Genomic DNA, 16,066 nt, shown 5'->3' on the forward strand with positions numbered 1-16,066 from the left:
ATTCTGAACGCTGTCTAGACAACATCGAGCAAATATAGTAAACAGTTTTTATTGAAACAAAAACAACTATAATTTGGAAATGTCGATGTTTGACAATCCTGACCAGATCCGGGAGCTGGCAAATCTCCTGAGCCCCAACCCAAGGCGTGGTGGGATAGACTACAGCAGCAGCGACGATGAAGACTCTGTGGTGCCGCGACTAAGTGAGTAATAATTCTTAGATAACAATTCCTTGTAGCTGACGAGCTATTTCTATGCCTACCTAGCACCCGGTGGCATCGGACCGGGTGGATCGGCTGCAGGCGCGGGGAAAAAGAAAAAAGTGAATCCGGTAGCCACACCGCTAGTTGAGACCCCGAAAGAGCAGCCCAAAACATTGGAGGAGTGGCAGGAGCAGCAAGAACGGGAAGATGCTGATGTGCTGGAGGAGCGCCTATGTCCTGAATACACCATGACCTACCGCCAGGCAGTGGGGACGGAGGATGTATATCTCCAGGTAGCTACCCATTAACCTATGCAAATGAAGAGCCAGCAACTACACAGACAACTTTTCCATTTCCATTTAGATGGGCAATCGCACGGGCGCCTCAGCAAGCTGCGAAGATCTGGTTGTAGAGATAACGTTGCCCGACGAGCCAATGCGAGTGGACCAAATGGAGCTGAAGATGAAGGAGTCTGAGCTCGATTTGGCAACATCCAAGTACCGACTGAGGTTGCCCCTGCCACACCCAGTCGACACCGATAGAAGTAAAGCTAAGTACGATAGCGAGCTAAAGAAGCTGCAAGTGACGTTGCGACTTCGAAGAGAGCTGGACTTTGTCAATTTCTAAGACCCCCTCTAATTTTCAAACACAAACACCCACTCTTTTTCTTTTCTTCCCTCGGTAACTCCTTTTTTGTTACATTTGTGTATTTGTGTTACATCTAGACTATTTAATTACCTGAAATGTTGTGTGTTGTTAGCCTCCAAATCTTTATGTGACTTACTTTTGGACATCTTGCCACTTAGATCTACGTGGCTTAAATTGTAGCTAAAGTGGATATGAAATTTGGCAATAAACTAAATAAATCTTGTGACTGAATTCAAATGCCATTGGCTTTTAATAGAAAGAACAGTTTATACTCATAAACAATTTCTGTTTATTATTTCGAAGTAAACCTAGAAAATGAAATATTGAAGTAATTTTGTTCAGAAAATATTTACATTCATTATCTTATTTCCATCGCAACATGAAAATAAATAAAAAATGCACGCATAATAAGAAATATTTCCAAGAAGTGGGTAAACGCGTATAAAAACAAATATCTTGCTGTCAAGTAAATAAAAGCTTGAAATTGATATTCATTTGATGGTTACTGTCTGGAAAATAAAAAACTACCCATCATTTTAAATAGCTTGAATTTAGGGAGTTTCTGTCTTATCATTTAACATTTTGTAGAATTCAAAGGAAAAATGAAGTACCTTTAAGTTGGTGCCATCAAGATTAGTTGTAAAATGATATCCTTATTTATTTTTAATGACTATATATGATTGTGTAATATGAAAATAAAATAGAAAAATTTACTCTTAACTTTTTTTAAGTACTTGAAATTTTTGTCTGCCAAGTCCCTTATTATCCAAGTAATGTAATGTGTTTCTATCAGCCTATAAGCTTAAAAAAAAAACGTCTCGTAACTCAGAAATGTCTCTGCGGACTAAATACTCATTCCTTTACACGTAAGAAGCCCTCTATGTGTTGAGCTTTATAGAATGATTTTTTAACAATATGTGTTTTAATTTAAAAAAAAAGTATTTAAAAATGTCAAATTACTGCAAACTTGTTCAATGAGGCCGACACCAAAGGAATTCGTGAAAATTGTACGACTTGCGAAAATTGCTACAGTGATTGGAAAAAGTAGCAAAGAATAATTACGCATCCGGAACCGCTGAACCGGAAGTTGTAATTCTCTAAAGTATTTGGCAATACTCATAAATATTGCATGCGATGCTCTTCACAATTGTAAGAAGTTGGCCAATTGTATAAATTTGCTGACTTCCGCTGCTGTGACCAACGGTTCTGCTCGCCTTTCAAACAATTCGTACCCACACACACACACACACTTACATACACATTTGGTTTCATTGTTCAATTTTTGAGTAAAATTGCGTATACGCCGCATTAGTCCGTCGAATCACAAATGGGGCTCAAATAAGCCATAAAATATTTGTTGTATATACAAGCCTCCGAACTGCCTTATTTGCTCGCGCATTATCCTGTCAGAAAACACTTTAGCTAAATATTTGTCAAATGCAGGCCAGCTCGAGCACGCCGCAAAGTACACAAAAGTCACACACACACACACACCTACACACATACAAAAGTTGCCTTTCAGGACATTTTTTTCCTTTCCCCATCGCCCGCTGCATTTGCGGCTGAGTTTTGGCTCATTTACTCGCCAACTGGCGTTGGCACATTTCAATTTTTGTGCGAGCTCCGGGCGGCCGGCGACAGATTTGATAAAGTGTCGTCAGAGTTGTCGTTGTGGAGGATCACGCGAGGCGACCTGCACGCGACTTTTTCGTCCTAGCCGTCCATTCGGCAGTGTCGACGGCTGCTTTGACATCTTTGCGAAAAAATTAAAAGGCATAAGTTTTGGGGCACTCGGTCTGCGTGCATTGAGTGGCAAGTAGTTTGCTGGCCTGCTCGCCAGCCCCGGGCATCTTTTAATCATTTGTTCGACGAAAACTTTTGGCCCTGATAATAAATCAACGACTACGACAACGGGACAGAAGAGGAAAACTTTTCACAAACTTTAAATTCAATTTAATAGCCTCAAAATGAGCTGTGCAAAATTTCAAGAGCCGTTTGTTATCTTAGCTAAATTGTTGTTTATGTTGCCAAGTTGGACAATTTGCGGACGGAAATTTCGTATTTAGATGCCAATAATAAAATGCTAAGGAATCGTAATTTTCTATTTGATTTGTTAAAATCTCAGGCAGGTTTATGGGGTTCGAGCAGAAGCTTCACAAATGAAATGAATTATGTATCTACTTATGAATATATTTGCAATAAGCTGTCATTTATTTAAATGAGGTGTCTGAGTCAAAATTAGAATATAAAAGTTTTCGAACAAAGCCTTGAGGTAACTAGTGCCCTATGCCCAACAAAGGCACAAATCAAGAGATAACAATCAAAAAAGGAACACTTTTAGTTCTTTACTTTTTCACACTTAGCGTAAAAAGTGATAGGCCTTAACACATTTAACGCAAAAGTGCAACACATGTTAAAAATTAGATTTCACAAGTTAATTCAAAGCAGTTTACAATGAAATCCTTACACTACGATATATAAGTATAAAAACCTTTATGGTGTTGTTTACCCAACCTCGCTGTAAGTAAAGAAACCAAAAGCACCCGCTTGATCTTCCTCATCGCACAAACTAAACTTCCGCACCCCTAAGTCACACATAATACAAAATCCCAATGCCAATGTTCTCCCATTATAATTTGAGGATTGTCCAATCGGACAGATTGCAAATATAACCTATCTGTTACAAAATTTACGAAATACAATCAGCTGAAAATTTATTTAAGCAAATCCTTGCATGGTTTTAAGCGTCCAATTAATTACAGGTATACTATAAATATTTCGATGTTGTCTATATCAATATTAGCAAAAGCTTGTCCTGTCTCCTAAGTTTAACTATTGAAGTGTCTAACTAAAAATTATAAGAACTATGCCGTGCTGCTTTTGGATATCTATATAATTGAAAACAAATCTAGTTCACTGTTCGCTCATTGAGATTCCCAATGACAACAAATGTATAATCTTATGTTAAAAGATCACTTCTAAGATTAGGAATAAATGAAGTAATTTTTAATTATAATTTTTCAATTTTGCAGATAACATTTAAAATGAAGATAAGCCTCTCAATAATCTTAATCTCAATAAAACTTGTTAAATATTGCGAATAGTGCTGCTAAGTTTAGATCGCAATTAATTGCTTCAAATTAAATTTGGCCTGAAATCTGTGGCATCATTGCATCAAAGCTGTGTGGAGTCATGGTTTTTAGCACTCATACCACTTGTGTTATAATTTCGTTTATATTTTATAGAATTTATTATTTATTCTCTGAGTGTGTGCATATGTATGAACGAGAAATATGTATATCCTACATATATAAGCTCGTATATGTATAGGCAACGTCATGTTCTGTCAGAGAACACACGTTCAATGACGTTTGACAAAACTTCAGCTACAGAAAGGCGGTTACAGACAAATTCCCAAAGTCTGTGCATGAACGCAAAACAAAACAAACAAAAATTGTTAAAAACTAACAAGTATAAAAAAGGTAAAGCCGACAAAATATATATACGAGTATGTATAATCCTACATACTATATGTATTTCTTGTTCTTTATTTCGGTTTTTTGGCTCATTTACACAAACGCACGCCCCAACAATAGGACGCAAAGCGAAACTAAACACTGGAATTGCAGGCATTGCGGGGTAAGAGTATTTGTTGAGCCGCATCCTTTTTTATCTCTTACAGCAACTTCCATCATCAACACAAATAGAAATTCGCATGCAAATGCGTTCCCTCACACGCTTTCATATGCAGTGCCAACTTTTCCAGCTTATGTACATACATACTAGGTACATATGTATGTATGTATGTATATGTGTGTGTGTGTGCTTGTGTGCAAATTTACTCCGAAAAGTGGGAGCAACAATAAGAGAGAACGGAAAAAAAAATACAGAAAGTTTTTTACCGTAAAAAGTTTTTTGTGCCACCATGAGAAACTTTTAATATGCGCATTTCAGCCTCGAAGGATAATGTGTGGAAATTGTTTGTTGTGCCGAGGCTTTTCAGGATTTTAAATGCAGAAATATACGTATTTATCATTGATTACGGCTACGGTGGCCAGAGGCCTGCGGCCTCGCACATGAATTCTCGTGTTGCATTTCGTTTTAATAAATAACGTGCAGTCGCACTTGAAAAATGTAATAAGCCGTATGCGAATAGTAGTAACAAGAACAGCAACACCAACAACAATAACAATAACAACAAAAACAATTTGTAAGGCTCTGCCACAAAAACCAAGCCTGCCAATCAACCGGGTCCAGTCGAGTTGCCCACTACGCTGTGGTAGATGCTTGGCTTTTTATTACATCATATATGTACATACGTATGTATAGTAGTACATATGTATGTGTGTGCATATATCTATATATATTGCTTAAATTTAAGGTAGCTGAAGGCCAGTTAGCCCAGCGCAAGGCTTGTGGCCAAGACGAACAAATTAAATTGTCCACGAGAAATTAAATTTCATTATTTACCCTTCCTTATTATCGCCTGTAATTTAAAAAGTAATTTGCCAATCAAGATTTAAATTTTTTAATTGCCGGACTGGCTACAAAACCTTCCCCACTGGGTCAGTGATTCATCACCTTTTAGCTTTTAGCTATATTTAATCTTTTGTTATTAAAGTATTTCAATTTTAATTCATTATTGTTTAAATTAAGTTACACATCTTTATTTTAATTTCATGTTCCTTCATCTCCATTTCTTTTTTGTTTGGTCCAATAACGTCTCTAACTCTGCTATGAATCCGGGCGTAGCTGGCCGTTTGGCAAATAAAATCCCCCACCGAGCCGGATTCGTTATTAGATATTTTTGTATTTTCTACAGGCTTTTTATCATTTAGTTTTATTTAGTTCAAGTTCTTTATTGATTTGGTTTTTTTTTACAGTGACAGCTTTGTTAGTTGGACAAAATAAACAAAATAAAAATTAAAAAGCAATATGCAAGCAAAACTTGTATTTTTATTTCTTCTTTATTTAACTTTCTGCTTATGAGCGCATTAAATGATTACACTACTTTTAATATTCTTCAAAAATTCAGTATGCCGATCACCGAAGATACTACAAGATTAGTTTTGTTTGCGTTTGGTTCTCCTTCTTTCGAACAGAACATCCTCAAAATAGTAAACTTTTCTCATATTTTGTTCTAATCTGCTTCAAATATTTAAGTCTGCTCAAGGATTACATTTGTCATTGCTTAGACAGATTACTTGTATACCCTTTATAATGCTAGCCTAGTAATAACATACAATTTATCCGGCAGCCTGCACCAATGTGTTAATTAAACCACATTATTCATTGCTTCAGTCTTTCTTCACTTTTCAACTCGCACTGTTAAATATTTCTTTCCACTTCGTTTCTTCTTATTTTTGATCATCGCATCGATTACCCTCCCCATCAATTGACTTCTCATGAGACGGATGATTGAAAGGGTAGGGGCCTGGCCAGTCTGTTGCGGTGCGCTCTAAGTTTGTTGTTATCCAATCGCCAAATCCAGGTATCGTAGCTCCAGCCAACTGAGTTTGGCTATCTTCATTTTACAGTTTGTGGCTATGTCCATAAAGTTTCCCAAAGCACTTACATTGCACTTACAATTGCACACAAACTGTGCGTCGTAATCCTTATATTAATTCAATCGAAAACAATTATATAGGTATACCATAAAATATTCTCTTTTCCCTGCCCTTAATATAGTAAGTAGATTAGTTGTTAAATTCGACTATAAATTACAATTAAATTCTTGTCTAAATTGAATGAAATTTCAAGTAAATTTATAAATGTTTTGTTTAATTTTGAAGCAGCTGTGTACTTCGACACATTTTGTTTCGACAATTACCACACAATTTGCCAATTTGCACGCACACACAATTGAGGCCTTATATTAGAAATTCTACAATAGACAGTGTATTTAGAAAATTGCTCTGCTGCATCAAATTAAGTAGAACAGGCCAAAAATAGCAAACATTTTAAAGGCAAACGAAGCATAGAGTTGAAAATATTACACATACGCCCCATAAGCACATGTTATATATATGTGCATTGTGTAGTAGAAAATCATTGTGGAATTTAATTAAGTTGGCTGGTAGCAGCAGACAAAGACAATCGAGGGGAAGACGTGGCACGAGTCATTAACACATTTTTCAAGTTTAATTCAACATAAGAACAAATTTTTGCATGAATACAACACAAGAACATATGCAGAAAAACAAGCATTAAGGGGCGTTGCTGGTGGCGAAGGGGGGCTGGGGGCGTGTCATGGGCACTCAAGCAGCCGTATAAATTACAAGTAGACATGAGCAGCATGCGTAAGACGAGAAGACGTCACAGCCGGCGCACAGAATGTAATGGAAAGTGTTGCCATTAAGTCGCACACGTGTTTTACTTCGCAAAGTCACTTTGTCAGTTTGTCAGTGTGTCAGTTTATCACTCTGTCAGCCTGTCAGTCTGCCACACTGCAGGTCTGTCAGTTTGTTCAGCGCTCACATCACATTACCTCGGCCAGCTTTAAGGAGCTCAGCTTACCGCGCGCTGAGTGTTGGCCACTAATTAAGACAAATGCTAAAAACTACAGCAAACTAGGCTCACTAAGTGCACATTCCTCAAGCAACCGCATACATCATACACCAAAAGTCTCAGACATATAAGGTGTGTTTCATGTTGTTGCTGTACGATTTCCCTATAAATATCAACAAATTCAATCAACTCCTTACAGAGTTGGCAAGAGTTTCAAAGAGTTTTTCTCTTAAGTGAATTTATTTATTTAGTATTTAACCCTTCGTATGACTTTTTTCTGATTTCAATGCGGTTTCCATTAGATAGGAAATGGAAAAATAATAACAAAACAAATAAAAACAATTTTAACGAAAAAAAAACGACTTCAAACAATTCTAACATAAGTTAATATGCGCTAAAAAGTAAATAATGTAGGTATAATTATTGTTACTTCTGGAGTACAAGACGGTTTACCCAGTCGAGTGTTCCAACAAACATAAAAAAACAAACAAAAAATACAGACGAATTGATAACCTCCTCCTTTTTTGAAGTCGGTTAAAAATATAGGTATTTTTTGGTGTTCTAATTTGTATATTTTTTTTTACAAAAAATGAAGTCTTTTAATTTTACATTAAAGTTGTTTCTAAGGTAAAAAATGTCTGTAAATGAACATTTTAAAAACAAATTATTCATTTTATTAAAGCTTAATGCGACCTCACACTTATCGCATTTTTAGTTGTACTTTATATATTTAAAAAAATTTAATACAGAAATCCCCTAATTTGCTTGCATCCCACGAATCTGGAACTACATCAAACAAAACCTTCGAAAATTTCGCGCATACAGGGTTCAGGAAGGGTTCAGAGAGTTAATTAGTTGTGTTGTGTCAAGAAACAAACACTTGCATAACATGAGCAGAAATTTAGATAAATAAAATCCTTCCATTCGGTGAATTTATCTGCAAAAGTGTCATAATTTGCATCTAATGGCAAATTCCAATGAACTCAATTCCTCCTTTCTTATAAGTAGTAGCACAATACATTTATTGAAAAGCTATTCAGCAACATGTGCCTTTTCTCATAAACATGCGACGGACCTTAGCTCTCGTGTGTTTATCTGTTCTGGTTACAACATACTTACAGCATCAGAAATGGTGTAGGTGGCAGCTGCCGCTTGCCAGGTAGCCGCCGGCTGCACAGCCAAGTCAAGTTCAAGCGTTGATATAAGGAATATTTTTATTTATTTTATTTTATTTTCACTTACCTACTTTTCTCTCTGCCGTCACAAGTGATTTTTGTTTGCTTTGTATTCCACTTATGCTTGCCGTGACATTGTCTGCATTTTGGGCTTATTTCGCCTTAGCACGTGTCCTTCACTCGCACATACTTGTACAACAATATATAGACAGCATCCACAAAACAAATGTCAATTCTAGTGTGTAATGTGTTTTGCCTTTTTCGAGTGCTCGGCTGCATGCTTTCTTGTCATGACCTTTTCACATTAATCTCTTGAAAATTTCCTTTTAATGCGCTAGACACGGTCGTATAATGGATAGATATTTATTTATTGTGCCACATGTTGACTAACGTTAATTTATCTGCCAATTTGTGCCGCATGAGAAACGATTGCTAATGGAACTGGTTAAATGCGTAATCAATTAAGTTGCATTTGCGGCAAATTTATTGGGATTGATGAACTTATAATGTTTCAGATTGGCTTTAAGATGCAGTCGGCAAATTAAAGTTAACTACATTTTTTCCGTGCCTTTCCTATATTTGAAAGAACGATTAATATTCGTAATCAGTTCTTTTTTGTATCTTGACTTGTGCATTGCTTTACAAAGTTTATAAATTTTTTAGAGAATTATCATCGGCATAATTATTAATAGATTTTGTTTGACTTAACTACTTCTTTTTTTTTTAAGTTATCCAAAATAAAATACCTTAAATTATCTGTAGCCTTCCCTACCACTTCTCCACTACAGATTTACATCAAATATATCAAATGTTAAATTAGTTGATTTAGATATTAGATTAGACATTAAATTTAATAATAGATGTTTCTACTCTGCATTCTTGCATAAAAATAATATCTAATTTATAAATACATAATAAAAAAAACTTGTATACAGTGGGTTCATTAAGTCATTAAACTTAATGGTTTTTTCTTTTGTATAATTTTTATCGTTTTACACTGTCACAATTTTAGCTTGACTTTTAATAGTTCTCTATCTTGATCAATTAAGTAAAAAGGCTTAGCTGCCTGCACTCTTAGCATTAAGATATCTTTGCCTCACTTGTAAATTCATAATTTTTTAAGATAGGTGAATAAATTGAAATTTAAAATTAAACTACTTCCTTATATATGTAGCTACCATAGAAATGAAAGTTCCCTACAACCAGCTCAATTTGTTTCATTGGCAATTATAGTAAGGTTTATAAAAAATTGAATTGCCTCATTTCCCAATATAATAATACCTCTATATTGCTCACGCACCTTCGATGTTTAATTGCCAATTAAAGTTGATCATTTTCATTTTTAATTGCCCATTATAAATTAGCAATAAGGGAAAATAATAAAATGTTCGAGTAGTAAACAATTCATTCAAATTTTCTCACTTATCCGTTCGCATTGGAGCACAGAACATAAATCTGCAAATATGTACCTGCCCAGGCCATAGCAGCTTATGCCGCACTCGATATATTGTAAATGGCGCATAAGTTAAGCCTAATACAGCGGCACAAACACAATTTACAGCACTTGTATGTAGTTCTGGAAGCACTTCGTTGGCGTTGGCAACATTGTTAGGGGATTTTTCATTGGAAATAAATCGCAGCATACTTTCTGGGGCAACGAGTTTTCAATGACAATCTAAATGCCATTCAACGAACATTGATAGCTGCACAATTGCAATCCTGTCTGCAGACACTAGGTATTTGTACATAAAATATATATGTTTGCGTGTGTGTGTGTGTGTGTGTGAATGGCATTTGTGCAGCTGCAACACATAAAATGCAATTTATTTGACTACGCAAAAACTCATTTGTAAGTTGTAGTTTTTGTTTTTTTTGTTTGCTCGATGCGTGCAAAAGAATTTATTATAATCCAAGATACTTGCACAAATTTATTGCTTTATTACGCTGAAAGGCACGACAATGGCTATAAGAAAGAGCGAAGAGCTGTGACAAAAGCCAAAATACTGCCACACATTTAACACATACCCAACAGTCAAACAGTCAAACAGCCAAACGACCAAACTGCCATTGAAACTGTTTTTCAGCAATGGCACCGACTGTTGCTACAATAACAAAGCGAATGCTGCATTTCCGCCTTTTGGCTTTTGTCCTGCCGTCTCTCTACTGTCGACTGCCGATGCTGACTCTGACTCTGCCTCTGCGGCCTCCAGCCTGTCCTCCTGTCTGCCCACCCTCGTCTATCACTGCCATGGCTGCTGCGTCACGGTATATAGTATACTCCTAGTAGGTCTCTCTTTCTCTCTCTTACATAGTCCTTATAGTTTCGGCATCATCATCATCATCATCGTCATTGTCGTCGTTAAGTTATAGACTTTGATTTCGTTTTCTCGACTATGCTTTATTCGACTATGAAACCATGCTACATTCTGTTGCCCTCCCATCCCCGCTCCTCTCCAACTCCAACCTCTTCCCAACTGAACGCCCGCATATGGCAGAAAAGTTATACAAAGGCAGCCGATGTCGATGCTGATGTCGTCGCGCTTGCCTTTACCAGACCCTGGGCTTGCCATAAAGTGGCCAACGAACGCTTTTTGGAGATTTATTCGCTCTGGTTGTGCGCAGGAGATTCATTTTGCATTTCGCCTTGAACTCGTTGGTGTGTTAAATGGCTTTAATTGATTTCACATTTTATTGCTCTGAGTGTCGCATTACTGGCATTTTAACATTCTGATAAGTATGTTGTAAATATATATTAAGGCAAATATTTAACTGGAGCTCTTAAGACATTTCACGCTGCGACTTCTGTACAGAAGGGCCAAAAATGCAAATATCTATTTTCGGGTTTTATTATATTAATATAATAAGTGTATGCTTGGATGGATTTTATATTTAATTTGAGAGCATTAACCACAAAACTGTTCTTTACATTACTGAACAGCCTCCTAAATATAACAAAGAAATTAAACCAAAATACTTGAAATTTATTAAAAATTTAGGAATGTTTGTGATGTTTCTTAATAATTTTTCTCCGTCTCGTTTCGGCAGTGTCTTCATCAGAGGGTCTACTTATTTTATTCATAAATCAAACATTTAATCAAGAAAGTAAAGAAAATGAATATTCTTTCTATATTCTATTTAAATACATATATTTTTCCTATGTACAGTGTTGTTATCTACCCACTATCATATTAACTTTATAGTTTAAATTGTGTCTATTCGCTGTAGATGCCGCTGTATAAATAAAGATCATCTGTTCATTATCTCCTACTGTGTTTCCCCCTAGTGGCAGGAGAATTCTTATGATTACTAATTTGTAAAAAATCTCATTCAATTACAGTAAAAATTCAACAGTATCTTACAATCTAATGGTTTGATTTCCGTTTTAACTATTTTATGGAAAATCCGTCACAGGAGCAGGCTGTTTAAAGAATTTCAAAAATTTAATTTGTTTTATAAGATTTTATCATTCTCGACTAGAATTTCACATAGTCTACACGTACACAAAAATATAGCTGCTCCAGTTTCAAAAGTATTTTCAACAAATTTTAAGCTACAACAAAATGTCTGACTTGGCGCTTGAAACAATTGATCTTTTGGATACAGAACGTGATCAAATCACTAACATTGATGATGAATTGGAAGATGGAGGTGCAAGTTCAGATTCTGAGCAAGATGTAGGAGTGGCTGAAAAGTCGGCGAACTCTGAGGAACTGGACGCCCACACCATCTCCAAGTTGTCAACCATACAGAAGCACCTCTCACGAATTGTGAAGCGTGTTGCCATTTTGGGCAGAGGCATGCAACAGGTGCAGCAAACACTGAGGGCACAGTTTCCGGGAGCTGTGAACAAAGAAAAGGTGATGGCTGACGATGAAGGCAGCTGCACTGTTGATATAGAGTTGGTTGACGAGCCAGTGGGGGAGCTCGCCCTAAACACAATAGATAATGAACCCATCCAAGCAGGGCGGTTCGAGGTGATGTCTAAAACTAGTGGCAGCAGCTTGGATCTGTCACCATCTTCCGATTTGAGCGATGATCGTACTGCTGTCCCGGGACTTGAAGTGCTGGTGGAGCGTCAGGATGACGCTGTGCAGACCACAAACTATTGATCATGCCTAAGAAGTCAAGCATGTTAAATATTTTGAATTTTATTTTTCTATTGTTACTTAAGTTCGTTTGCGGCAATTATAAGACAAGTTCTTAAGAGCAAATAAAAAAGTATAATAAAATATAAAAAAAATTTTAAAAAAATTAAAAAATTATATTTTTACAGTATGCATCTATCGTTAAAATTTTTTCAATACTCTCCTTTTTACAAAGCTTTTGCATGTGTGAAGCAATAAGTTTTTATGTTTTTACAGTTCCAACTCAAAAATCGATTAAAAGAACAGATGAAGGCTACTAAATTACAATTTTATTTGGATTTGTTGGTATATTTTAGACTTATAAGTATATAGATGCATGCCATTTTCCTGTTGCTGGAAAAGTTCTTTCATTTTCACATTTCCACAATTCTTGAAGTTCAGAAGACGAACATTTCATTCCGTCGCTTTGCAAATAACTTGTCAATGGCGCTGGGGCACAAATAGCCGGCAGTTATGTTCAACTAGACAAAGGCAATCGCATGCCAACAGCTGAAGTTAGTTGCCTTTGTTTTATAACTTTCACAGCCGCAACAAATAAGTCAAAATTGCAAAATTGCCAAATTTGCATTTGTGGCAAGGCTGCGGGGCAAACCAATACGTTAAAAGCACTCTCACATTTTGCTGTTTTCTGACTTTATTGAAATACTTGTATGTATGGTATCTACGAGATAGTGTGTGTGCGAGAGAGAGAACGGGGAATCGAGCGCTGAGAGCCTGAAGAGCTTCACATAATTTCATAAATTACTTTGTGTCAGCTGCTGCTGCATGCAAAATTACAAAACATTTTCATTGTTAACTCGCAGCATGGCAAAAATGTCAAAAAGGCATGACAAGCAGACGACAGGCTGACAGCCAAACAGTCGACGTCGACGCCGACACACTGGCAAGTCTCAAGTGCAACAATTGTGTAAAACGCGCTTTATCACTTGCTGCAAGTTGTTGATGTTGTTGTTACTCGTCCCTTTCCACAGTTTCCGGCATCAGTCTGCCAGCCTTCTTGTCAGCGTTTTGACAGTCGTCGAGTTGCAGTCTGCATTTTGTCGGTTGGTTTTTTATTCGCGTCTATTCGCGGAGTTTTTCTTTGCTAAAATAAACTTTTCTTAAGCATTTTGATGCTTTTTCATAAGCTAGTTTATGTAAAGCAGTCGTTTTGTTAAGAAGTAAAACAACATCAGTTCAAACAGAAAACTTGAATACAGAAAGCTGTAAATAAAATTCAAGAAAATTTAAAAAATGTGAACAGTTTCTTATGACAATAATATAATCGATATAATTGCAGTTCCTATATTCCAACCTTAGCCTTAATATGTGATCCACAAATCAATGTCTCTGTTGCGTGCTTAAAAGATTATTGCTGATTCGATTTTCTGCACATTTTCCCCCATTTAAGGAAGTAATTTTCCAAAGCCACTTTTTCGTTTTTTGTTTCATCGCAATGGTATAAATAGAAGGTCGCACTTGAACATTCATTCAATTACAATATCATTAAATTGCAATATCATTCAATTGCAATACCATTCAATTACAATACCATTCAATATCATTCAATTACAATATCATCCAGGGTGACTTCTCTAAATAATATTGCATCTCTAATAGAAGTCATAGAACAGAAGCATCCAATATACTTGTAAGTAGTTCATACACACATAATTATTGGGCATCTGCCTTCAAAAGACATTAGAAATTAGTTGAAGACTAAGGAACTATTTGGAAATATACATATATGTCTATTCCAAATAGATTGTTTTCTATATTTAAAATCGACTAGATATTCAACGAAATATTCCACAAAACCAGTACATTCTTGTCTTAACATAAAACATATTTTATTTTTGCATTTCCGCTCTTCGTGGATTATTAAATATAACATATACAAGTATTTAATACACACATACGTATCTGTATTGAAAATGAGCATACTATATTCTTAAAACATGGCTGTGAGACGAGTTGAAGGCAATATAATAAATACAATACAATTCATAATGACATTGTCATGCAAAATTAAACAAATCTATTCATTACCAGGCATTAAATTGATGCTCACTTGGCTGGCCATAAATGAATTTTGCAGTTAAAAATTCCCATTTATTCGGCAAGCCTCAATTCAATTACCAAATGCCAAATGCACAATCTCGGTTTAAATGCAGGAAATTGATGGAATATATGTATGTACCTATAGCCTTTGATAAATGAGAATGCCTGCTGTTTATGGGCATACAATATTCAATATCTGATGATAACGACTGACAGAGCGAAATCGAAATCAAACACAAGTCAAGTTCAACCAACTTGGATCAATGTAACTGTCACTAGCAGGCAACAGGACTAATAACATTTTGATGTCCCTATGCTATAACCGAAACGAATCGCATCGAATCGAGCCGAATAGCATGGAACAACTGCCCTAGAACGTAGAAATGCGCATTCATGGGAAAATCAATTGAATTGAAAATGAATACGAGAATGAAAACGAAATCGAAATCGAAGAACAGAAACAGAAGCAGAAGTGCGCGAGTGATAAACGCATGAGTTCGGCCAGCTGATGCGCACATTAGTCGAGGACCCGACCCTGAGCCATGAGCCTGCAAAGCAATCAGCAATAGTCCGTAACAGCAGCATGCTCCTAGGCTCCTGGTCCTGCTCCTGTTGTGTATTGGTTAGTTGTCATTAAAATCCTGCGCCATCTCAGTGATGACTAAGTCGTGCAGACATCGAATTTGCTACTCTGCTTCATTTCTCTGCCTGTTCCTGCCGCTTATGTTAATCAGGCGTAAGTCCTTTTGTTAAATTTTTTCCTATTCGTTGGTCTTAAGCAGAATTAGCATTTCAATCAAATCCATTTTATGTGTCTGAGCTGTTTTATATCCCGCCGCATCATCGTCGTCCTCATCATCAACGTGAAATCATGTAAATGTATCTATCAGTATGTGCTTTCATGAGTATTTGTTTTTCCGCTAAACGCTTGAAATTGATTGATTGAATACTTATTCAAACGTACACTCTTCATGCTTAGGTCTGCAGATTTTGACTTTTACTTTGCAGGTACAGTGAAATTTGTCGAAATTATGTTTTAAAATAAGACTAGAAACTCATTTTGAAATAATGCTGATAATGTTTTAAACTGCGATCGGAATAACTTAATTAATGAAACGAAAATATTCCGACATAAAGATGCATTGTTTCCTATATAAGGGATAAATAAATGAGGTATATATTTTGAAATAATATTGATAGTCATTTAAATTATGATTGGAATAACTTAAGAGCTTCATTTGAGCAGCATTTGAAATTTAGTTTCAAGAATTGTATTATGCAATTTGAGTGTTTCAGATGACCGCAAATAACAATTATTGTATTGTAAATTTTTATGGTAAAAATTATT

At 36.0% G+C, this 16,066-nt stretch overlaps 1 protein-coding gene across 1 annotated transcript; it reads left to right on the forward strand.

The window, feature by feature from the left end:
- Positions 1–8: 8 nt before the first annotated feature.
- On the forward strand, positions 9–1,088 carry LOC115632882 (protein PIH1D3). Its single transcript, XM_030530159.1, has 3 exons — positions 9–203; positions 267–496; positions 567–1,088. The coding sequence occupies exons 1-3, from the start codon at positions 80–82 to the stop codon at positions 828–830; spliced, it is 618 nt and encodes a 205-aa protein (XP_030386019.1). The 5' UTR covers positions 9–79; the 3' UTR covers positions 831–1,088.
- Positions 1,089–16,066: the final 14,978 nt, after the last annotated feature.

This window comes from Scaptodrosophila lebanonensis, unplaced genomic scaffold (genome assembly GCF_003285725.1).
Source record: "Scaptodrosophila lebanonensis strain 11010-0011.00,11010-0021.00 unplaced genomic scaffold, SlebRS2 tig00001415-arrow-pilon, whole genome shotgun sequence".
NCBI classification, from domain to species: Eukaryota; Metazoa; Arthropoda; class Insecta; order Diptera; family Drosophilidae; genus Scaptodrosophila; species Scaptodrosophila lebanonensis.

Coding starts and splice junctions, on each gene's coding strand:
- LOC115632882 (XM_030530159.1), top strand. CDS start 80: ATGTCGATGTTTGACAATCCTGACCAGATCCGGGAGCTGGCAAATCTC. Junction 204..266: donor CTCTGTGGTGCCGCGACTAA/GTGAGTAATAAT, acceptor ATGCCTACCTAG/CACCCGGTGGCATCGGACCG. Junction 497..566: donor CGGAGGATGTATATCTCCAG/GTAGCTACCCAT, acceptor ATTTCCATTTAG/ATGGGCAATCGCACGGGCGC.